Raw genomic sequence first — 22,434 nt, forward strand, 5'->3', positions numbered from 1 at the left:
CTCCCAGAGAGCGGCATGATGCTGAGCTGGCGTGAGATTGGAAGCTCACGGAGACATCGGCTGCTAGAGCCAAGCAATCAATATGTGAAAATCCAGCCCAGGCGAGGAAGGTGACCTTGAGAGGCAGGGGGAGGGAGAGGGAGAGGAGGGTTGTATGCAACACACAAGGAGGTGGTTTCTGGGCGAGGGAGGAGAGTGGGAAGAGAGGGACAAGCAGAGCCCTGTCTCCTCCCTGGCTGCCTCCCAGCCTGCTGCTGCCTGTGCACGACTGGGGGTGGAAATCCCGGGCACAGGAGACCCTGCAGGTGCAGCAGGAGAGATCAAGGCTGCCGGGGAGGGCGGGAGGGCTGCCGGGGGGCTGTGCATGGGGGGGAGGCAGAGGAGTGAGGTACATCTGCCCCTGCGCACCCCTCGTGTGCAGACAGCATGCTCCAAGGCTGGCCCGGACCGCCTGGGACCGGCTGGTACACCATGCTGCATGCTTCCCAGCGAGAGCTGGACTGCAAGCGCCAGCTCCTATTTCTGCCATCTCCTGCCAATGTGGAATTGCTCCCCGGAGTCTGCTTGTGAGAGCTCTGTCCAGTTTAATTTAAGATGTCTCCAGTGATGGGGCCTCCACGGCTTCCCATGGGAGGGACTATTCTGCAGCCTGATAGCTCTCGCACTTAGTTCACAAGCGTTTCCTGAGGTGGGTGCTGCAGTTCCCTTTGCTCCAGCTCATGCCAGTTCCTAGCTACCCCACTACCCTCTCAGGAATGCCACTCCCTCCTTGCAGCTGGGGCTGCCCAGCCCCACGTGCTACTGGCCCAGATACGGGCATTCAGCTCTTTTGATCTCTCGCTTCAAGTCAAGCCCTCTGCTTGCCTCCTTTGGAGCAGGCTCTGTGCATCTGAGGGCTTGTCTCCCTGGGAAACGCGTTGGACCAGAGGGGCTCCAGCATGCCCTCCGGTTCCGTGCAGGCTAACTCCTTCATCAGCCTTAGCGGCGGGCTAATTAGCATGGCAGTGCCCACTGTCTTCCCCCAAGTTATCTGGGCCACCCTGCGTCTGGTTCAGGAGGCGGCTGGTGTAGCCCATTTGAGTGTGCTGCTGGCTGGCATAGTCAATGGGTGCATCTACACATTCATTAATGTGCCTAAAATACTGTGCATTTAGTTGAGCACTTGCCTAATAAAGTGCTAACTAAATACACAGTAACTAGAGTTACTGTACAGTAGTGCCAGTGCACAGTTTTTTTTGCGATGCTTACTGCACATCAGCCTAATAACACTGCTCACTCAGTAAGCTTTTAGCACAGTTTTTAACCGCCATGCTGCTGCACAGTGTTATTAGACTAATGCGCAGTAGGTGTCTCATGTAGACACGCCCCGTGTATCGTGTCCGTGTGGTTTCAGTGGTCACGTCCAGGCTCTACCACCAGCCTGACTCAAAGCCAACGTAAGACCAAGGACCCAGGGGTCTCTGGGCAAGCAGCAGGAGCTGGGAGTCTAGGGGAAGCCCAAGGCTTGCTTGAACCATGTACTGAGTGGGCCGGAGGTGAGCAAGGACCCAAGAGATGCCAGGTCTCATCCTGAACGAGATGCTGAGCTGGGGCAGCAGCCAGCCTGAATCCACATGGGGGCTGGCATGTCTCAGGCCCCCCCAAAAGGGGAGGCTCTGCATAGCTGCACCCTGGGTTTTACCCCCAAGGTGCCTGGGGCTCTCCAGAAAGGAGTAGGGGAATCTGACTCCCTTGGAGGAACTCAGGGATATGGCCAGACCTTCCCTCTCAGATGGACGGGGGTCTCTCTAACCAGAGGGACCGGAGGGGCACAGAGCCTGTGCCCCCCAGCTGGGCAACACAGGAGTGGCTCAGGCCCCCTCCACACTCGCCTCAGCTCCTGCTTGTTGCAGCTGCGGGGAGTAGGTCTGTGCCTCAAGGACCATTCAAGGGAGAGGTCTTACTGCACGAAAGCTCAGGTGCGACAGGCAAAATCCTTGCCCCAGACGGCACTGCGGGGGGCCGAGTCCCCAGGGATCAGGGTGCCCCCGAGTCAGAAGAGAAAAGCCCAAGCACAGCCGTCTTGCCATGAGAAAATGCAAGCAGCCTGCAGACCCTGAGGGCCATCTCCCTGCTCCCCGCCGCAAGCCTATGCCTTATTGCCCTCCGGTGTCTGCAATCACAACCTATGCGGCGCGGACCGGCGCGGCACCCTACCCAGGCACCAGAGCGAGGGCGCTGCTGAGGCTGGAGAGCATCCCACCCACACCGGAGCAGGGCAGAGGCACGGCTCCCTGCCCCACTTTCCCACCGGCAGCTCGATGGAGGGGATGAGAGTGCAGCCCCCAGGGGCTGAGCCGCTCTTGGGGGAGCTGGGCTGGATCCTGAGCAGGAAACCACCCACTCATGAAGGAAGGCCACCAGCCCAGGGCCCAAGCACCCACCTGCTAGACCACTTTGGTCTCTAGAGGCTGCACCAAGAGGGAAACTGAGCCATCTGCTCCCTCCTGCTCATGTGTTCAGAGGACAAGGCCCTGCTCCTTCGGTGCAGACGAAAGCTAGCTGTCTGCAGCAAGGACCCTGATGCCACTCTCCTGTACCGTGAGCCCAGCCCTGGGCCGTGCTCAGCGGGGGCCGGCTGGCAGCTGCTTGGAAAAGTTTCCCACCATCAGAGCTGCTCCAAGCAGCTGTTTGCCCCCCTCCAACCTCTTCTCCCCCCGCAGTCCCCGTTCCCAACATCCCCCCCCCCCGGCCACACGCTCCATCTGAGTGGCAGAGTTTCCCAGCAACCGGCACACCGGGACTTGTGCTCAGTGCTATTAACCGAGGGCCAGGCACATGGACAGCTGCTCACGAATCTCATTTATTCAGACAATCCTTTCAAGTGATAAAACAACAGCAGACGGGAGATAAGCAGCAGAGATTAAGCCGGGTCGGGTTGGGAAGGTTTGTTCGATTTTGCCCTCTAGTGGGATGAAAGCGAAGGGCGGAGGACGGCAGCGAGGCGAAGTTGGAGGATTCCATCTTGCCGACTCCAAGCTGAGCTGGCAACTGGTTTCACCCCAATAAAAGCAGACGCCAGACCCTCAAAGACGGCACCGGCTTGGTGATGGCGATGGATCTCAAAGACGACAGGTAAGGAGGGAGGTAGAAGACTATGAAGCAGGTTTTCAAAGGATTGCAAGAGCAGCATTAGCAAGCCCGAGCATCTTAAGAGAATGAGAGAGACAACGACTGTCCCTTCAAATTACTTCTTCAAATTCCCCATGTCACCTAAATCCCTGTGGTGTTAAAGCAAAAGAGCCCTAGTTTGGGTCCAGCGTCATAAGGACCGAGGGGGATTTACGCTGCCATTCAGCTCCGGTGTTATATACCTGTCACTTCAAGGCACAAATTAGGATCGCTGCATAGGCATCAGATAAGTGTGCATCTGATAAGAGGCAATCTAAGAAGCGGCTGCAGACCCATGCATCAAACTCAGGTACTTCTGTCTGTGCCTCAGGAAACAGCACATTGCCTGCTCTAGACACGCCAGCAGGGAAGGTTGCAGTAATGGGGGCTAATGTATTTCTGCAGTGAAGCCCTCCGGGAAAAGCAAGACCTTCCTGGGAGATTCTGACTCATTCTCTTGCCTCCGCGGACCAGGAGGATGTGGGCTGAGCTGGGGGATTTCAGTTCAGTGTTTTGGATTCCCCATGAGTGTCTCATCCCTCATGGCAGGCATGTTTATGGCATGTGTATAAAGATACGGATGATGAAGAAGCTATATTTAAAATACTGCACAACCGGCCAGCTCTCTTCAGCTTTCAAAGGTTAGTGATGACACCACATATTTAAATCCACTGGAATTAAAGGGAGGCCTAAGCCAGGACCAGACCCGAGCTTTGCTCCTTGCTCCCCTCTCTAGCTGCAGGCCTCCCCCGTGTGCGTGGCTCAGCTCAGCGTGGCTTTGAGAAGACTCTGGCAACACCGGAGGCCTCAAGTCATTGGTAGGATCACGTGGTGAGACTGACATCCATTTGAGCCAGGGCTGGATTAGCAGAGTCGGGTGGGGGAGGATGCTGGGGGTGACTGCGGCGCGTGGGCACGGGTGGATGTGGCAGGGGGAAGTGGGGCTCTTGGGTCAAGAACCGAGACTGCTCCTGCCTCCTCGAACGTCCCCTCCAGCTCCCCCAGGCCAGCTTAGCCCCAGTTCGAAGCAGCGTCCTTAGCCCAGACTAGACTTTAAATTGCATTAGCTGCCGCATGCTTAACGTCCCGCCCGAGTGCCAGCCCACACCAGGGGATTAAGGGGAGTGGAAGAGAAGGGAAACGGTGAGTGAGCTAACAGGGCAGCCTGGCAGTGGTGCCTGGGGGGTGGAGCTGTTATCCGGAGGGGCCAGGCCAGCCTGCTCAGAGGTTCCTCGAGCTGAGGGGAAGTGGGTCTACTGAGCTGCTAAATGGGCTCAGTAGAAGCGGCCCGTGGGGAGGCGCGGCAGGCAGAAGTAGGCACTGGGAAAGAGGCTCAGGTTGATGGGGTTGCCGTCCAAACGGATGTCCTCCAGCGCCCGGCGGATGTGGGTGAGGTCCTGGCTGTCACAGAACGTGTCCTGGTGCATGGTCTGGATGTTGTTATTCTAGCCAGAAAGACAGAGCACATCTGAGTGTGTGTGTGTGTGTGTGTGTGTGTGTGTGGGGCGGGGGGGCGGGATGTTTATGCATTAATTGCCCCAGGCCAGGAAGAGGTGGTTAGGTTTGGGCTTCTACTAGCTTTGAGCTCATGGGGGCTTGTGGATGCACCCTTTATCCATGGAGCTCCCATGCCAGCAGGACAGTGGGTCCTTTAGCACTGAGGTCTCCCTGGATTAGCAAGGGTGGAGCACAGGTCAGGGCAAGAGAACCTGGCAGAGGTAGGTGTGTGCAGGGGGCTCAGGATATAACCCATGGGAGAGGGCACAACAGAAACTAGACCTGTGCCAGGGGATCAAGTCTGCGCTGGCAGGACATCAGGACTGGACTGATACCATGGAGAGGGTCTTTCCTAACCCCTGTGTGCACCACACCTGCCGTGGCTTCAAGGACAGGAAAGTAAATGCAAGGTCAAAGAGTGACTGTCTGGAACTAGACTGGCAGGAGCCTTCTTGCCTGACTTGGTCTTTGCCTCACCTGGAGGTGCAGGGATCGCAGGCTCTCAGGCAGGGGTGCGGGGATGTAGTCCAGCTCATTATCAGACAAATGGAGGAACTGCAGCTTCTTCAGCTCCTGCAGCAACAAGGACAAGTCTGTCGGTCCCTGCCTGCCCCATCCACCGCATGGCATGACTGCAGCAGGGCTCCATGCAAAGCAGGGCACAACCAGCCTCCTTGCTGAATGTAGCCTCCTGCTCTCCTGTCTGCACTGCACACACGCATGCATCCTGCTAGGACAGCGGGGATGGGACTGCTCCAGCCCCAGCCGCGGCCAGACTCCACAGAGGACACCTGTCCTCTTCCTCTGTGCAGCAGGTCTGGAGCCAGAACCAGACAAGCCTACGCAGGGCATGGACTGACCAAGAAACCAGCTCGGTTGGGGTCGCAAAGCAGGGGCCCAAAAACTAGGGCTGCCTTTCAGGACCTCCCCTGCAGCAGCCAAACCCACTGGGCACAAACTCACCCTGAAGGCTTCAGGCCTGAGCCCGGAGCTCTGGATCCCGTTGAACCGGGCGTCCAGCTGGATGATACTGCTGGGCAGGTCAGGCAGCACTGTCAGCCTGTTCTCGGGGAGGATGAGGTCCTGCAGGCTGGTCAGCTGGCGGAAGGAGCCCTCCTCCACCGAGGAGATGTAGTTACTTGTCAGGTCTATTCTCTTCAGCTTCTCTAGCGGAGTCGGGGGAAAGAAAGGTGGAGATCAGTGAGAGACAATCAGCTCCACCCCAGCAAACCTCTTCAACCCTCCCCAGGCTCCGGGATCTTGGATGATGAGCAACAGTTAGCAGCTAGGCCTGCCCATAGCATTTCAGGGAACAGGAACAGGAGCCAGCTCCTCAGTGGGAGTGAATGGGCAGACTGCCACGAGAGAGCTTGACCCATCCCATTGCTAGAGGGGGCCAGGAAGGAAACTAACCCGAGACATTGGTGTTGCAACCCTTCGGGGACAAGCAGTCCCATCCGTCTTGGTGGAAGTGGGCTGCATTTGGCTGTAGCCTCTAAAACTCTGCGTGAGAGCAGAGAACCAGAGACTAGGAGAAAAGCAGGGCTGGAAAGTAGCTCAAACATGAGTCAAGCAGGGTGCTGGGTCCCGCATCAGACTGGACAGGGAGGCAGGACGTGCGGCTGAAGTGACTGGGGCTTGTCCACACAGCGCTTAGGGTTGAAGACAGCTCTGGCTGCAGGAAGCCTGGCTTCCACCGGGGCCAGGGGAAGCAGCCTCTGCCCCCGCCAGCAATTGGACTAGGTGCCCAGCGAGACGATCTGAGCTCCTTGCCACGGCAGGGGCAGTAGACTAACGGGGGTAGTCAAACCTGACCAGGAGGGTGCGGCGTCAGGCTGGAAGTGACTCAGAACAAACCTGGAACAGGAGCCGGGGTGACAGCCTCCCCGGAGACACGTGAGCAGTCCAGTCCAGTTCCCACTGGCCCACATCCTCCCCCCCTCCAGGCCCTGCGCCTGCCTGAAGGGCAAGCACATGTCCCCCATGGTGGGCTGGACATACTCAGCCCAGCAAAATCCCTGGCTCTGATCTGGCCGATGCTGTTGAAGCGGGCGTAGAGGTACGTGGTCTCCAGTGGCAGAGCAGGGATGTGCTCCAGGCCCGCGTCGTCGCAGTACACGGAGGTGCCGATGCACATGCACAGCAGGCAGGTGGTCAGGCCTGGGGCAGGGAAAGGGGGGAGATCTGTCAGAAGCCAAAAGCAGGAAAGAAGACTCAAGTACATCCTCAGCCAGGCCCATGTGGCTGTTTCTTTACTGGCCTAGCTGCCCGGGAGGCAACAGGGCTGAACTGCTTAGCGCCAGAAGAGGCCATGGTCCGGCATCCAACCTGCTGGGTCAGGAGCAGAAGGGGATGTTCTCAAGAACGTGGGACCTTCCCAAGACTCGCTCGTGATCACGAACCTTTCAGACCCAGCTGGCCTGGAAGCCCAGCCCCGGAGCCAACCCTCAGCACCTTGGGGCGACCAAAACCTCCGTGCTTGACCTTGCGAGGTCCTGGGAAACATCCCTGCCAACTTCCCAATGGGAAAGGGGAGAAGACCCAGCCCCAGGGAGCCCATGGCAGGCTTCGCACTGGGCTCAGGGTGGGGTAGGAGAGGTCTTTGCAGTTCTCTGGACAGTGTTTCTCTAGAGCTCAGGCTCCACAAGTCTCAGGGCTCTTATTTAATGAGCTCCTGGGGAATATGGTAGGCACAAGCCTCTTTCAGACGAACCGGGGCTGGCTTTGCTTGTTATGCAGATACTCGGAAGTCTTTATTCTCCAGGGCCGCTGGCCCTATATCTTCCTCCAGCCCTGAATTCAAAGGAAGCAAGCCAGCAACATCTAATCAAGACGGAGGCCACACACAACCAGCCCAAGAAGATGCTTACAAATTAATCAACTCAGGCCAAATCTCTCCTTGGGGGTGGCAGATGTGCCAAGGAGACACCAGTATGTTACACCAGGGATTCGTTTAGCCCTTTGACATTGGAAGAAATAAAACAAAAGGAAACAGTTTGCATCAAGCAAACATCTGACACCGCTCCATCTGGAACTAGAAGGCACCGGGCGAGTGTGGTGGCAGGAGCAGCAGGATGACAGGATTTCTAGTGCCAATTAAAACTCTGTTGGGTCCCCCCCACCCCCGTCGTCTCCCCCCAGAGCATGGGAAAGATTCAGCATCTATTAGCAGGGGGGAGTTCAAAGCAGAAAGGCAACAATTTCCCTTTGCCTAGTACTTAATTTGTCCCGGTTCCGAGTGACAGAAAATGAATAAAGATATTTATCCCTCGCTACAGGATTTTAATTGTCACTAATCTAATTGCTACTCTGTCCGACTGGTGCAATGTCTCTGCTCATTAACGCGTTGCTGCTTTGCTGGCATTTGGTGCGGTTCTTGTTGCTTCCGGGTGCTTCCTTTCTCAAGCCTTCCCACCTGCTGCTTGAGGAGGGAGAAGCCTGCCGAATGGAGCTAATATGGAGCTCGCTCAGTTTCCTGCGGAGGAGAGCATTGCACGGTCTTGCTCTCCCCTCTTCCAGATCCCACGTTTCCTCTATCCCAGGCTGCCCAAGGGTAACTCAGAAATTCCTGCCCTGAACTGTGAAAGGGGCATCTCCATCCCTCTGACCTCCAGAGTTTCCTCTCCCCCGGCAGGGCGAGCAGTGCCAATGACAGAAACCAGAATCTCCCTTCCATTGTACACGGGAAGATGATTTCTCTGCACATCTCTCAGCCCTGCTATTCCCGGCCGAGAGGAGCCTCTTTCAGTGTGCAATTCAAGGGTGGGACTCATTGCCGCTAGATGTGGTGGAAGCTGACAGCTTAACCAGAGCCAAAAAGGGACCACACGAATTCTTGGAGGAAAGGGACATCTGTAGCTATTGAGTATGGGAGGGAGGGCACGGCCTCTGAATCAGAACTTCCCAGACCCTAATTGCTGGAGGCTGCAAGAGAGAGAAAAAGAGTGGAAAAAAACCCTGGTCGGACCTAGGTCACTCTTTCAGCATCTGCTCTCTGCCCCTGTGCAACACCGGAGGTTGGGCAATAGGGTCTGACTCAGTAAATGGTTGTTCTTCCACCCCCCCAGCACTGGGGACATATCCGGCACCATATCTGGGATCCAAAACCTCTGTGTTGACCCCCTGCCCTGTGCAACAAGATGCCGTGGGCTGGCGTCTCACTCACCCTGTTCAGTTATGAACCCGAGCAGCCCTGGCCCGACAGGCTTTGCTGTGGTGGACGTGGGGGGCTGTTTCCTTGGTGCAGCAGTTGGCACAGCTCTGGTGCTTGGCATGCCTTCGGGGGTCTTGGCTGGAGGAGCCAACGTCCCAACCTCAATCTGCAAACACAGGGTAGGGGTCATTGTGGCGCTGAGCTCACATGGCAGAGCTGCCATAGCTTTCCCCACCAGCAGCTTCTCCCTTTCCTCTCCGGGGCACGTCTCCACAAAGGGAGGTGCTGGGATGGGTACGTGGATAGCTTGGAGGGCTACTGGGGAACCCACTTCAAGGATGAGCTGGGATTATTACATCAAGCAGAGGGAAATATGCACCCCCTCCCCTTGGAAAGCACCTAATCTCTTTAGGCTCCTCTGGGGACCCCAGAGATGAGCCATAGACAGACTGAATGATGTGGAGGGCTCCCGGGTTCTCTCAGTGGTAACGCAGCAAACCTCGACGCAGCAGCAATAGCAATCACGTGTTGCACCTATACAACCTCTTTCCTTTCTAAGGATCCCATCCTGCCTTACAGGCCATGAGCCAAATTTAGAAGCAATGCGCGTGGGCTGGGAGAAGGTTCTGGGTTGTTAATAGCTGGGAAAGCAGGACGTCTAGCCAGGCCTTGGAAAGGAGTTTTCCTGAGTCCAGGCTGAGTCCATATGCGACAGGAGCCGGGGAGATAGTGCACAATGCCCCAGACTTGACTATCACTGGGCCCCACCGATCAGATTAGGCCAACCCTAACCTTTTATCTTGCTGGGATCCTGTGATCCCTGCTGACTTCCTGCCCCTGGGGCAGGGGGCTGGACTCGATGATCTTCCAAGGCCTCTTCCAGCCCTGATGTCTATGAAATCTATGCAAACCTCCCCCCAGTGAGAGCAGAACGAGGCCCCACAGAGGCTTGGTGGCACCCCCATTGAAATGCACCCGCACCCCGGGCTCTGGTGCTCTGCTGACTGTGCTGTACCTTCGGCGCCAGATCACCATAGTCGTACAGCTCGTCATAGTTGCTCAAGTCAATGATGTCCCCATAGTTGCTCAGGCTGAGATCGTAGTTGTCCAAGTTAAGGCTCTCATAGATGGTGAGGTCAGTGCTGGGCTTCTCTGTCTTCTTCCCTTCTCCAAGCGGGACAGCCAAAGCCAGAGCTGCCAGTGCCAGGGTGATCACCCCCAGCAACACCACACTCGGCATCCTGTGCCTGGGAAGGGGAAGGGAAGCAATGAGGCATTTGCATCTCTGTCAAGCTGACCAGCTCAGGTCTCTGCTCCACCATTTACAGGGCTGGGGCTGTGAGCTCCAGGCCACATGTCCTCAGTGCATAGCACAGTGACCTCCCTCCTGCAGACTCCTGCTGTAGCCAGGTGACACGGGCCTCTGAGGCTGCAGGATTACGGTACCCCGGGTAGACAGTGTGGGGATCCCAGGGAGTGGGTCTGCAGGTCAGGACTCGGGGGACTGACACAGCTACTGAGGATGGGGCCTAGGGACAAGGAGACTAGTGCACCAGGGTGGGGAAGAGGTCACATTTGAGGTGTGCTCTATTGGGAAGAGATAGTGCAAGTGGGGCCTGAGAATACGCCAGCAGCATTATGGGTGCATGTCAGGCATGGCCCTGGGTCTTGCTTTGGAGAATGATAACTAAATACACCCTGATATCTTATGAATGAGACTCTAGGAAATCCCCTCTCCCCACAAGAATCGAGGCAGGACAAGCAGCCCTGCTTCCCCAGGGCACGTTTGCAAGTGTTCAGTCCTCTGTGCATGCATTTTCCAGGAGGGCTCTGCTCCCACAGAGAGCCCCAGGCCCAGCAGCTCTCATTGCCATGGCAATGGACCAGGCGTTCAGAGCTGCCCAGCGCCCGCTGTGTACCCAACGCCCTGCAAGCCTCGGCCTGGCTGCGGGGGCTGAGCTGTCTGGAAAACCAGCTTAGGTGGCACTATTGGATGTCTCTGTTCTTCACGTTGCCTCCACCGGCTGGCAGCCGGTTACACCCACGCTCCAAACTTTCCCTCCAGCTCCTGCTGCTTTCCGAGACTTGCTGACCTTGTCCTTCGAAGCACTTCAAAGCAGACCGCCTCTGCAGCGGTAGGAGGACGCCAGGGTTTTCCTGCTGCAGAGAATAAATGGGCTTGGCCTCTGGCCCCGAGGGGATTAGGACGGTCCTTCTCTTTTCAGGTTGTTTCACACTCGAGTGCCCCGCTGGGTGGCAGAGACCCCAGATGCTGTGCCAGCCTCCCCCCTGGCTCAGAGCCCTCGGGCTGAGGGGGCGGCACAAGCCACAGAGAAATGCCAGGAAGGAGGAAGGAGGGCTGGGGACACGAAGAGTTTTTTGCTCTGGCCTGAACTCCCCCACTGCAGAATGGGAACAGGGCACAAGGCCAGCACGAGTGGTAGCAATGATGGCCATAACACCGCGCAGGTGCTAGTCTGTATATTAGCCACAGGTCTTGGAGCTGCACAGAGAAGGAAGCCCAGACAGGAGAAGGGCCTCGCCCAGAGCCTCTCACAATAGCCTCCTGCAGCTAGGCTAGGAAGAAACTCAGGAGTCCTGCCCTACTTTCTCCTGCCCTGCCAGTCCCCCCCAGAAGTGGCCAGATTGTCCAGGAGAGGGACCCTCCCCTCCCGTGGCCAGTGTCACAGATTGGTGCAAGTGCCTCATACTCCATCCCTAGGGAGGTTCACACTGGGCACCTCCTGAGCCCCTGCCCCTGGCTCCGTGGCAGGACCAGAGTTTTCCTCAGCTGGAAACTGCTCTTCGGCTGTCACCGGCTGTGGGGTTTCTGCAGTCTGAGACCCGAAGCTGTCTTCTCCTCATGGCAGTGCCCGCTAGAGAGGCTGGCTTATTCCTCACTCGTTTAATAGCACATGTGCACTGGGGTACAGTGTGCAGCCTGCGGGGTGCATACATCTCTAGAGCTATACCTTAGCGGAGATCTGTGTCCAGGCAGCCGGGGGGTATGTGCATGGTTTTGCATGTGTTGTTCGCAGAGAATGTGTCCACGCACAAGGCGAGGGGTTAATCTATGCTGCCTGTCGGTCTTCCCCTGAAGGCACATAGTTGAAGCAATGCTTTAAGTTAGGTGAACAGTTGCCATTGCTGCACACGCAAGTGCCCATCAGCCTGCTCGGCTGCCTGCACGTGTGACCCATGCGACCCCTGGACTGGAACCCGTGTGGGCAGACGGCTCAGGGAAGTGACCCCCTGCCTCCTGGAGGAGCCCTTTTGGGGGAAAGATCACACAGTTGGTGAGACTCTAAAGACAGCAAGACGCCTACGGCAGCGGGTCTCCTCGCTGCCCGCTCTGAGGGCAAGGGTGCCATCGCCTCACCGGGATCCCTTTGCAAGTGGATCCATTTCATCCCGAAGCGACTTGTGCCTGGAGAACGTCCACGGGATGATTCAAAGCGCTGGGCCCATCTGTGTGTGTACACAAGGCAGCGGGCACGCACGCACACACACCCCTACGACAGCATCCATCCCTAGACACACGCGCGCACGCACACTCCTACGCCTCACACCCACGTATGCGCCAGCGCGTGGACACACGCGCAGCCCATGCTCACACGCACACATACCTTCGCCCTGGAGCCCCCTGCACGCATGCACGCCCCGCCCCGCCCCACACAGCTATGGAAGACAGCACTGAATCCAACAATAGCCTGAAGTGGCGGTCCTTAATCTCTCCTGCTTTCCCACTGATCAAACCCAGCATTAAGAGAGTAATAAAAGCCTTTGAAACGCACACTAGAGGCAGACCTCATGCATTCTGCATCAGCGCAGTCCCTGGGTAGCCCTCGCCCCCACAGCTCATCTGAACTGCACTTGAAAGCCCCTGAGCTCAGCTTGTTAATGAACAAGGGAGAGAGAAAGAAAGGCACAAGTCGCAGACATACCCTTGCTCCTTCCTGTCTGCCTGGGAGAGCCCGAACCTCCCCTCTCCTGATGTGCTGGAGCTGAAAGGGCTCGGGAGGTTTTAATGAGGGTCCTGGGAGGGCAGGGCTGGCGGAGGGGCGAGAGCCAGCACAGCCAATCAGGGACATAACTATCCCGGGGCCCACCTGCCCCGCTTCCCCTCCCCCATGGTGACCCTTCTCTTGCCCCCGCAGGGGCCAGCCATGCCCGATTACAGCTTTTCCCTGGGAGGCCTGGCCGAGAGCCGCTTTCCTTTCCTCGCCCGGCCTCTACAGCAGCTTGCACATCACCTCCAAGGGGAGGCGAAGGGGGCGTCACGGCAAGGGGGCAAGCGCCGGGTCCTCAGTACTGCGCCCCACCGAATCCGTTGGTCCAAAGGCACCTGCCGTCTAAGCCACCAGCGGTTTTGCAGGCTCAGCCGTTTGGTCCTTTGCAGAAATGTTGCCCGGGGCTTCATGCAGCCTGGCTGCATGGGCTGAGGCCCCCCTGGAGCTAAGGCACAGGTGTAGCGCTCAAGGCCCCCTGGCATTCGATGTTCCTGGAAGAGGGTAGCAGTGGAGCCTCACAAGTAAAAGTGCATGCCGGGTGTGCACAGCCTGTGAAACTCCTGGCTCTGGCGTAGGATTTCTGTCTCCAGAGGGCTACATCACTTAGTCTGACCGAGGTCTTCAGACCCTAAAGGCCCCAGAGACTATGCATAGAGGGTCTGGGGCTCCTCTCTGCTTGCTCCCACCCACTGGGTTGCCCTGAAGGCCGCTACAAGCTGCGAACAAGATGCTTCGCGGAGACAGCTTTGGCTGGGATGTGCTGAGCTGCCTTGCAGCAGTCAGTGAGAGAGGAGGAAATGCCCATCTGATGCTCCCCCTTGCTGGGAGGCGTTTTGAACTGTCCCCATCCAGGATTTGATGCAGATTGAACCTGGGAGGGAGCAGGAAAGCCTGCCGTCAGGAGGCAGGATCCGCCTGGTCCGGGACCAGCTGGTGAACCTGGATGGAGCCGCGCCAGGCTGGCGCCAGCCCCGTGATCTTAGCTGGGTGGCCACCGCCTGATGTTCGGCGCTGGGCCTTGCTTGATGGGGTGCCGCAGCTGGGAGCTCGCTGGCTTTGTTCTGGTCGCTCTCACGGCCAGGACGGGCCCACATCCCAGCAGCCAGATGGCTGTTTAAATTCAACTCCTCATCAAAACTGCCTCTCTGTAGCCAAAACTCCAGCTGGAAGCGGCCGCCCCCACCTCCCCCACCCCTCCCCATAGAGCTTAGTGCTGCTTGCACCTCTGCAGCGCTGTTGCTTTGGAAACCGGCTTTGCAAACCTTCCTCCCCCCTCCCCCTGCAAAGAAAACAGGAAAACAGGGCTGGCATCAGAGCTGTGCCCCCCGTGTGGGACAGGAGCCTCGAAGGACCTTGGCCGCTCCAGGGCTGTGAAGGGCACGTTGCAGGGATCGGCTGTCGGCTGAGCGCTGGCAACCTCCGCATCAGCCCCAGATGACAGACTGGTGGATGCAGCCGCCGCATCCTTAACCAGAGAAGCCATGACCCCATGTGTGAGAGGTTACCCTCTTCCCTTCAGATGACGCCCAGGGGATGCGCCCTGTGCTGGGGAAAAGTCTGAGATTTCCCCTCATATTTCATGTGAAGCGAACCTGCAGCAGAGGCCGGGCAGGGAAGAGGATCGTGCCCTCAGGAGTTGGGATCTGACTGCCCTGGCACCAGCTGGTGCCACTCTCTGAAATGAGGAGTGTGGCACTGATCTCCTTGGTGACGGACCATGAGAGGGGCTAGGACACTGCAGGGGAACCATGCTGAAAGGCAGGCCAGGCTCCCTGCCCCAGGCTCTGGCTCCAGCTCAAGGCCAGGGCATCCAGCGCACCTTGTCCCACTCTTATTTTGCTTTCATGCCACTCACACCATCCCTGGATGAAAGGTGCTTGCTGGCTGCAGCTGTCACCCATAGCCTGCACCGGCTGCACAGAGAGGGAAGGCATGCAGTGCAAAGGCTGTCCTGGGTGCCGTGACCTGGAGCACCTCCACACCTGTCATTCGTGCCAATCCCTCAGTGCCATCCTCGCCGGCCTGGCACAGCCCCGGGAGCCCATGCCCTGCAGCCTTCGCCCAGCACCGGCTTCATGCTCCCTGGAGCAGTAGGGGCTGGCATGCCGAGCCCGTAAGCAGAGGGTGACCCTGCCACTTCCCGCTGCCTAATCCTGCCCTCCCTGTGGGAGGGAGCACCGCCGTTGCATCCCTGAGCTGAGCAGAGGCTGGTGTGATGCAGCAGCATGAGGAAGAAACAGCTCTGATAGGGGTGGAGGGGGATGAAGAAAACAGGAACGTAGGTGCGAAGAGGCTGCCTGGGGTAGAGGCTCCAGCCCCCGCTCTCCCAGGCACGCAGGGGTTGTATTGCTGCTGAGTGAATTCCCCCACCCAGCTCCATCGGGAAGGGAAAGCGGTGAGGGGGGAAGCGGGGTGGAAATCCTGGGAAAATCTGCCCTCTAAGGCAGCCGGGGCGCACCGCCCTGTCTCCGCAAGGCACGGCAGGGAGCATGGACCTGCGCTAAGCCTCTCTAAGTCTCTCATTAAAAGGCTCTCTGGCCGTGGTGATGGAGGCGAAGTGGCAGCCCCGAGAGGAGCGTTCCAGCTGGCTCAGTGCGTCTGCTGCTTCGAAGGGCCTGACCGCCGGGCAGGGGTCAGGGGGGCGAGCTGTGCCCACCTCCTCAGTGATGATGAGGCAGAGCTGGTTCCTGGAGAGCGGGGAGAGAAACTCTGCTCACGGGCAGGAGGGAGACCGGAGGCAGAGGCTTGCCCACCAGGGCTGGATGGGGAGAACGGGGGGAGTGCTCTGTGGAGTGCATGATGGGGGCAGAGGTGGGCGTCCTGCCCCGTAGCCCTGATCAGAAATTGGAACGAGTTATATAATGTTTTGGAAAAAAAAAAAATAAAGTGGAATACCCGGTGCCTGCGGGTTGGGACCGCTGCGAGACAAAGAGGTGGCATGGGCAGAAAGCCACAGAAGTTGGGGCATGTTGTGATGCAGTAGAGGCCCCAGGGGGAGGTGGAGCTGAATTCAGACCTGCAGCAGCTCTGCCGGACCACTCACTGTTGTCTGAAAAAAGAGGTTTGCCCTGAGGTCCCTACACACACCTGTCCGGGTGACAGCCACCCGCCACCCCAGAGGTGCCCGTATTTCAGAGGTGAGCGAAAATGCGTGGAAGACCTCAGCCCTGCAAGACAGGCTGGCAGGAATGACCCACACTGGTGCTTCCACAGGTATGGCCCGGACCGTGGACTGTAAGGTGCTTTCATACAGGTAGTGAGTAAACCTCCCCACTATAGTCAGCCCTTTCCCCATCTGATGACAGCCCTTGCCTTGCCTTGCCTCACTGCATTGATGCACAAACATCCCCTCCCCCTAGGAATTTCTTTGATGTTGCTGCCCCTGTCATGCCCACGTCCTCAGCCCTCGACAAGAGCTAATTAGGAGATCTCTGGCATTCTCCTTGATCCCCACTAACACAGAACCACATCAAAGGTGGAGGAGCACAGGAGCTACCACCCCACTTTCTGCCTTTGGAGCGGCAAAAGGCTGCAGTTTGCAGGGAGAAGACATTAATACCTCTGCGTTTCTTGCGTTAATATTCTGCAGGAGACAGGGCTGTCTCGTCTGGAGAGGCAGCAAGTTAACGCATACCCAGAGAGAATTTATGATTCATGCACCAGGCACGGTGGAAAATACTAAGACTTACCCTATAGCACCAGGCAAAAGAATAGGTGGCTCCCTGCACCCATGCTGTGTGCGTGCACACACACTCTCCTGCCAACGTGCTGTGACCAGAAACCTACACCTAGGCTCATGCGTTCACACCCACACCCCCGTGCCCCTGCCCACCCATTTGTGATTCATGCCTTGACGGCAGCACCGCATGAGATTTCCGTCTGCAGCAACGAGTTTGAGAATTCATTGCTGCCTACACCCATTCTGTCCGTGTGCACAAGCCCAGGCAGGCGCGTGCACCAAGCCAGACGCAGCCGCTCCTTCACAGAGGGCCACACTTATGTCTCAGCTCTTGCACGTACGGCTATAGCCCCTCCAGCCCGTACATCTTCTAGAGACATTTGTGCACTAGCACGTGGACCTACACGCACAGAGAACCTCTGTCTCTTTAGGGACGTGCACACGCACAGATTCACGTGTGACTACGCACCGCCTGCACACATTCACTACCCCCTTATAGCTTGTTCTGCTTCCTTGTGAGCATGCAAACTGATGGCAGCTCACCCCAATGTTCAGTGCCTTTGCACACTTCATTGGTAAGTGTGACATGCTTCTAAAGTGCAGGCCACATCTGCCTCTTGCACTTAGGGTGTAGAGAGGATAACATCCAACTACCGCTGCCAGCCAATAGCTACTCCTTTGGGTACCTGGCACAGAGGCTTTCTTGCTGAGCAAAGTGAATAGTCCAAGGCAGACACATACTCAATATTACTTCCCATCACAGTAAATGAACTGCTACAGTGTCCTTGTGGTAGCAGCAATTTTATCTGAGTCAAAGCTATGGACTGCAAGTCTGGGCAAGCATTCGCTACAGGCTGTGCCGAAAGCATACAGGTTTCGCCTGTAACCTGGAGGCAGGACAGCAGAGGCCTTTGCTCTGGTGCTGGGTTCATGCCCTGCTTGATAACTCATGATCTTGTTTGCTGAAGGCTGATGAAAGCAGAGAAGATGGCTAAACCAGCTCTAATCCTTCGGGGAACTCCCCTACCCTGGGAGAGCCCCAACTCCTCATTTACGGTCCAATTTCTCCACCCTTCTTCTGGCAGAGAGGAAAGGAGAGCAGTTTCCACATGGCCGTCGTGACACTGCTGTGATGACCCCAGAAACCTTTCTCAGAACAAATAACTAACTAGTGAGCCGCTGGCAAAGGCTGGGACAACAGGCTCTGACCACACCGCCAGGTCTCTTTTAAAATCATTTTATTTTCACTGCTGTGGGAGAGGAGAAGTGAAAATACCACTGAGTTGAAATCAGTTGAGAGCTACAATATGTATATAGCTAGATATGTACAGTCTACCGGTATATATACACACACATATATATAAATATATACATAGGGCTTCTGGCTTTATGGCTGAAACCTGTCAAGCCTAATAAATGCTGTTGGCAGCGTTCGATCAGCGACCCGAAGCTCGCCATTTCTGCAGCGTTGGTAATACTTAGCTGAGGACGTGAGTGGATTACAACCTTCCCTCTCATGTTTGTCGGTGGCTCGTTGCTGGAGCTGGAGGTTTTGAAGGAACCACAGGGCAGCGAAGACATTGCTTGATCAGTCCCATCGATTTTCAATGGGAGTCGAACATCCAGCTCCCACGGATGCTATCCGAAGTCTCCCTTTGAGAAGCTTCGTTCCATTATTGGCGCCCAGGGGGGGAGCGGCGGGTAACTGCAGCTGTGGCAGCTTGTTTTGCTTTTTAAATACTTATTTAAACCTGATGTTTCCCCCCTTGACCCTTAAAAAGGAACCTCAGCCGCCCTCGCACATGAGCACCCGAAATTAGGGCTTCAACCCCTCGACCTCTAAACCCAGAAACCCTATGCATGCAGCGGGTACTTATCAAAAAAAGGGGGAGCACTACATGTAACATCTGTGGGGAGAATAAAAAAGATGCTCTACCAGGAGAAGCTACGTAACAAGGAAGAGAGAGGCAGCTGTGTTCAGTTCTATAAAGCCACGAAGAAGGAAACTCGGGTAGGAGAAGGGATGGAAAGGAGAGTGGGATCAAGAACCCAGCTCCATGGGAACTCAGCAGAGAGCAGGGGTGTCACTCTGGGGTCATTCAGGTCTGACTTTGGCCCCATATTCATAAAGATAAGGGCCAGCTTTCCCATCTGCATTCCTATTAGTAACACTGAGCATGCCTTCCCAGCCCTGGGCCTGGGGCAGCATGGCTCCTCCCTCACTGGAGGATGTGCCCATGAGATATGGGGTATTTGGTCGATTATAGCCTGACCTGAATCTGCTGGCTTCAGAACAGGCTCTACGGTGGGGGGTTGGAGTGGGTGATTGATCCTGCCTGGAGCAGGGGGCTGGGCCAGATAACCTTGTGAGGTCCCTTCCAGCCCTGCGTTCCTCCGGTCCTGTGATGCTAGGGGATGGGTCTTTCGGATGGAAAAGGGGGTGGCACGCAATCTGTTGGTTTCATAGTTGTATCTGTGCATTGTGCTGTGCATCTCCACAGTGACGTACTAGCTGAGAAAGAGAGACCAGAGGAGAACAGATGGATGGAGAAAGGGGGAAGGGAGGAGGCAGAGGGAAGAGTCCTCCCGCAGTCTGCAAAGCTGGGGCTGGAGGAAAAGCCCATGCACAGGGACGGAGAGACACTGATAGCAAGGGGCTGCATGGCCATGCCCCACTGGCAGCGGTGCTGCTGCTGTCTCAGGAGACCCGGGGAACTTGAGCCCCCTGCTCCCTCTAGCTGCTGAACGAAGGGCAGCCCCTGCACTGACAGACCCCCCGGCACCCCCCACCACACCACCTCAGCAGACTGGGGGATAGCCGTCTGGTTTGCTTTTGGACAGCCTGACACGCTCAGACTCCACCAAGACACCTCCAGGGAGAGCGAGGGTCTCTGCAGGACGAGCCTGTAGTCCACCCTGATCTCATGAGCAGCTGGGGACCGAGGTGACATGCAGCTGTGGTCAGCGGGGTGTATCTGGCAGGCTTTCCCCCTTCTGTGATCAGGGGGGCACGCTGACCTGGAGCACGCCAGGCTGCAGCCCCTCCATCGTGTCCTCGGGCACCTCCTCCTGAGGTTCTGGCTGCCCTTCTCCCAACACCTTCTGACTCCTCATCTGGGACCCTACCAACTCCCAGGACCTCCTGATCCACCTCCTCCTGGCTCGGACCATGCTTCCCGGCTGTCAGACCAGGAAGGAGGCCCTGGCTGGGAGAACCTGGGTGTCTGTGAGGCCATTCTCCTGCCACTTCCCCACAAACATTTCAACATTTTCACCCAGCTCCTTGGACTTGTTCGAGAGGTAGTGGCACTGGCCAGTGCCTCTGCTTGGTGACACCCTTCATAACCCTCATTAGCAACCTGTGACCTTCACTGTCATCCCTGTTTCCTCTTTTCTTGTCCCACTGAATCTGCAATGCCCACTCCCTTCGATCGAAGCAGGCCTGTCGTTTGGGGGTGACCCTAGTCCCCCCCATCCCTGTGTCATTAATAGGCCTAGATGAAAAGCACCTGTAAGTCCAGCAAACCTGCTATGAAGGTGGAAGATGAAGACCTGGGAAATAACAATATGCCAAATCATCTGAAGTCCATGCAGCTACAATATCCCCTAGATTCACAGGCCAGGCTTCAGGGCAGCTTTCTGCAAGAAGACTCCCCATATCCCCATGCAACTGGACTGCCCCCAGCGTGACTGGCACAGGAGACAGCAAGAGCACCGGGCCAGCTTGGCAACACATGCTGGAAGGCCGACCTGCCAATGCATGGAGGACGCTTGCCCCGTAGGCACAGCAGATCGGCAGAGCCAGAGGGCTCTGAGTCACGAGGTGAGCGCACAAAGCGGTGGAAACACGGCTCACGGCTGAGATGCCTGAAGCAACAGGGCTGTGGGAGAGGGTAAGCAGGCTATGATATATGAGTCGAGCGTGTGTCACCCAGCAGCGTGCTGATCAAGGCGGGGACCGGGGGAGGAGAGGGGGAGGGAGAAGCATTGAAAGCATAAGCTCAGCGCAGAGCAACACAGCAAACTCGCATGGGAGAGAGTAACAAGAGGCCTCCTCCATCCACCGAGCTGCAGGGCGGGTGAGGCTTGGCACTAGGCTGCCTGAGTAGTACCCAGGGCCCAGGACAGGCCTTTGATAGATACCCACCCAGAGAGCCCCGCCTTGGAGGCACTGCCCTGCAGCAAGGATGGCACCCCAGGACTGTTGCAAGGAGGGGAAGAGAGAACTGGAGCCAGATTCGCACTGGTACCAACCAGCACGGCTTCCCCAGCGAGCGCTGCAGGGGCGCTGGCCCGCGAGCCGACCCGGAGATGGGCGGGGAACTGATGGAGTTGGCCAGGAGCTTTTCATGAAACTCAGAGGAGCCTGGCACAGCTTCTCCCATGGTTGAGACTTCGCTTCAGTCCTCCCCTCAACCCCGGCACGTCGTCTCCCGGCGGCAAGGTGTTCTGTGCGGTTTTCCCTCGCCCTCGCGAGCAGGCACATCTTTCCTGCGGATACGGCCTGTCCCAGGGCATGACCGCTTCCTTGCGCCCCGCTCCCCCCTGCAGCGGGCAGCCGGCAGGAACGAGCCCGCCGACCGCTCCCAGCCTCCGCGGGCCTGAATTCAGGTGGACCTTTCTGACTAGGCCACTGAGGTACCCGCAGTGCACCTGGCCTCATCCTAACCCGCCACGGCTCTGCCTCTGAGGAAGAAAAATGGCTCAAGCCAGAGCCATCCCCAGGGAACAAATGGGACGGAGGTGCGGGGCCACCTTGAAATAGGAACAAGATGGATCTCTGGGAAACCTCGGCCGCCCTCCCAAGCCAAGCCCTCTGGCCGCTGGGTGTCACTGTCGTGCTTCAGAAATGGGAGGCAGGAAGTATTTGTCTGCTTGCAAAAAGGCGCTGTTTGAAGATCCAGATGTGGACCAGCTTCTTGTGCCTGCTCCTCTCCCCACCTCCACCTGCCAGCTCTACTGATGCAAAATCCAAGGCATTCCAGCTTCGGCACTCCCCACCCCTCAGCCCCAGCCCCTGGAGCTGATGCTCTTGTTGCGGGGCAGACATTGTGGTGCAGCGATTTTGGGCCAGTGCCTGGAAGCCCAGTTACATACGCCTCTCCCATGGACCAGCCTAGTCTAGCTCCATTCGGGCCCCCACTCTCCTGCAAGCTCTCAAACTCCTCTGAGCCCCTGGGCTTGACGTTTCTTGCTGCTCACGGTATCAAAACCACTGCAGAATCAAAGCAAGCGAGCACCTGAAGGAAGGCACAGCTGCCAGCAGCAAGGCAGGGCAAAGCCCATCTGTGTTGAATCCCCCCCCTACCATTCTGGCACCAGGGCAGACCAGCGTCTTCGTCTGCCCAGGAGCGGTATTGCTCAGGATGCCTATGACCCACTCTGACCACCTGGTGCTGCCCTGGGTGATATGCAGGCATGGGGAGCGGGGTGAGGAACGGCTGGATACCCTGTCTGCTAGGTGTTCATAGCATCATAGAAAGCGAGGGCTGGAAGGGACCACCGGAGGTCACATCTAGCCCAACCCCCTTCGCCACGCAGGACCAGCCCCAACTAGATCATCTCAGCCAAAGCTTTGTCTAGCCAGGTTTTGAAAAGGATGGAGCCTCCACCACCTCTCTGGGTAACCTGTTCCAGTACTTTAATATCCTCCTAGTGAAAAAATTCTTCCTAATATCCAGCCTAAGCTTCCCTTGCTGCAACTTGAGCCCATTGCTCCTTGTTCTGTCGTCTGCTCCCACTGAGAACAGCCCAGCTCCATCCTCTTTGCAACCCCCCTGCAGGGAGTTGACGGCTGCTATTCAATCCCCCCCTCAGTCTTCACTTCTCCAGACTAAATAAGCCCAGTTCCCTCAGTCTTTCCTCATAAGTCATGTCCCCCAGCCCCCGAACCATTTTTGTTGCCCTCCACTGGACTCTCTCCAATTTGTCCACATCCTTTCTGT

At 57.2% G+C, this 22,434-nt stretch overlaps 1 protein-coding gene and 1 long non-coding RNA gene across 5 annotated transcripts in view; one reads left to right on the forward strand and one right to left on the reverse strand.

Annotated features, from left to right (window-relative positions):
- OPTC (opticin) overlaps positions 1-12,849 on the reverse strand; it is a 28,579-nt gene extending 15,730 nt beyond the window's left edge. The window contains exons 1-8 of one of the 4 annotated variants that reach the window (XM_019546622.1): positions 12,745-12,831; positions 10,736-10,957; positions 9,816-10,047; positions 8,813-8,966; positions 6,649-6,807; positions 5,611-5,813; positions 5,125-5,220; positions 4,219-4,595 (exon numbers count right to left, since the gene is read on the reverse strand). In XM_019546622.1, coding sequence (XP_019402167.1) covers positions 4,425-4,595; positions 5,125-5,220; positions 5,611-5,813; positions 6,649-6,807; positions 8,813-8,966; positions 9,816-10,040 — 1,008 coding nt within the window. In that variant the 5' untranslated portion in view covers positions 10,041-10,047; positions 10,736-10,957; positions 12,745-12,831 and the 3' untranslated portion in view covers positions 4,219-4,424. Of the gene's footprint in view, positions 1-4,218; positions 4,596-5,124; positions 5,221-5,610; positions 5,814-6,648; positions 6,808-8,812; positions 8,967-9,815; positions 10,048-10,735; positions 10,958-12,744 lie in introns of those variants that run through there. The other 3 variants (XM_019546623.1, XM_019546621.1, XM_019546624.1) reach the window with 3 other exon arrangements.
- Positions 4,860-21,489, forward strand: LOC109317763. The gene is made up of 3 exons (XR_002103114.1): positions 4,860-4,872; positions 10,002-10,008; positions 19,064-21,489. It is a non-coding gene; the product is annotated as an uncharacterized LOC109317763 (long non-coding RNA).
- Positions 21,490-22,434: the final 945 nt, after the last annotated feature.

The sequence above is a fragment of the Crocodylus porosus genome, unplaced genomic scaffold, assembly GCF_001723895.1.
Source record: "Crocodylus porosus isolate Cpor-Errol unplaced genomic scaffold, CroPor_comp1, whole genome shotgun sequence".
Taxonomy (NCBI): domain Eukaryota; kingdom Metazoa; phylum Chordata; order Crocodylia; family Crocodylidae; genus Crocodylus; species Crocodylus porosus.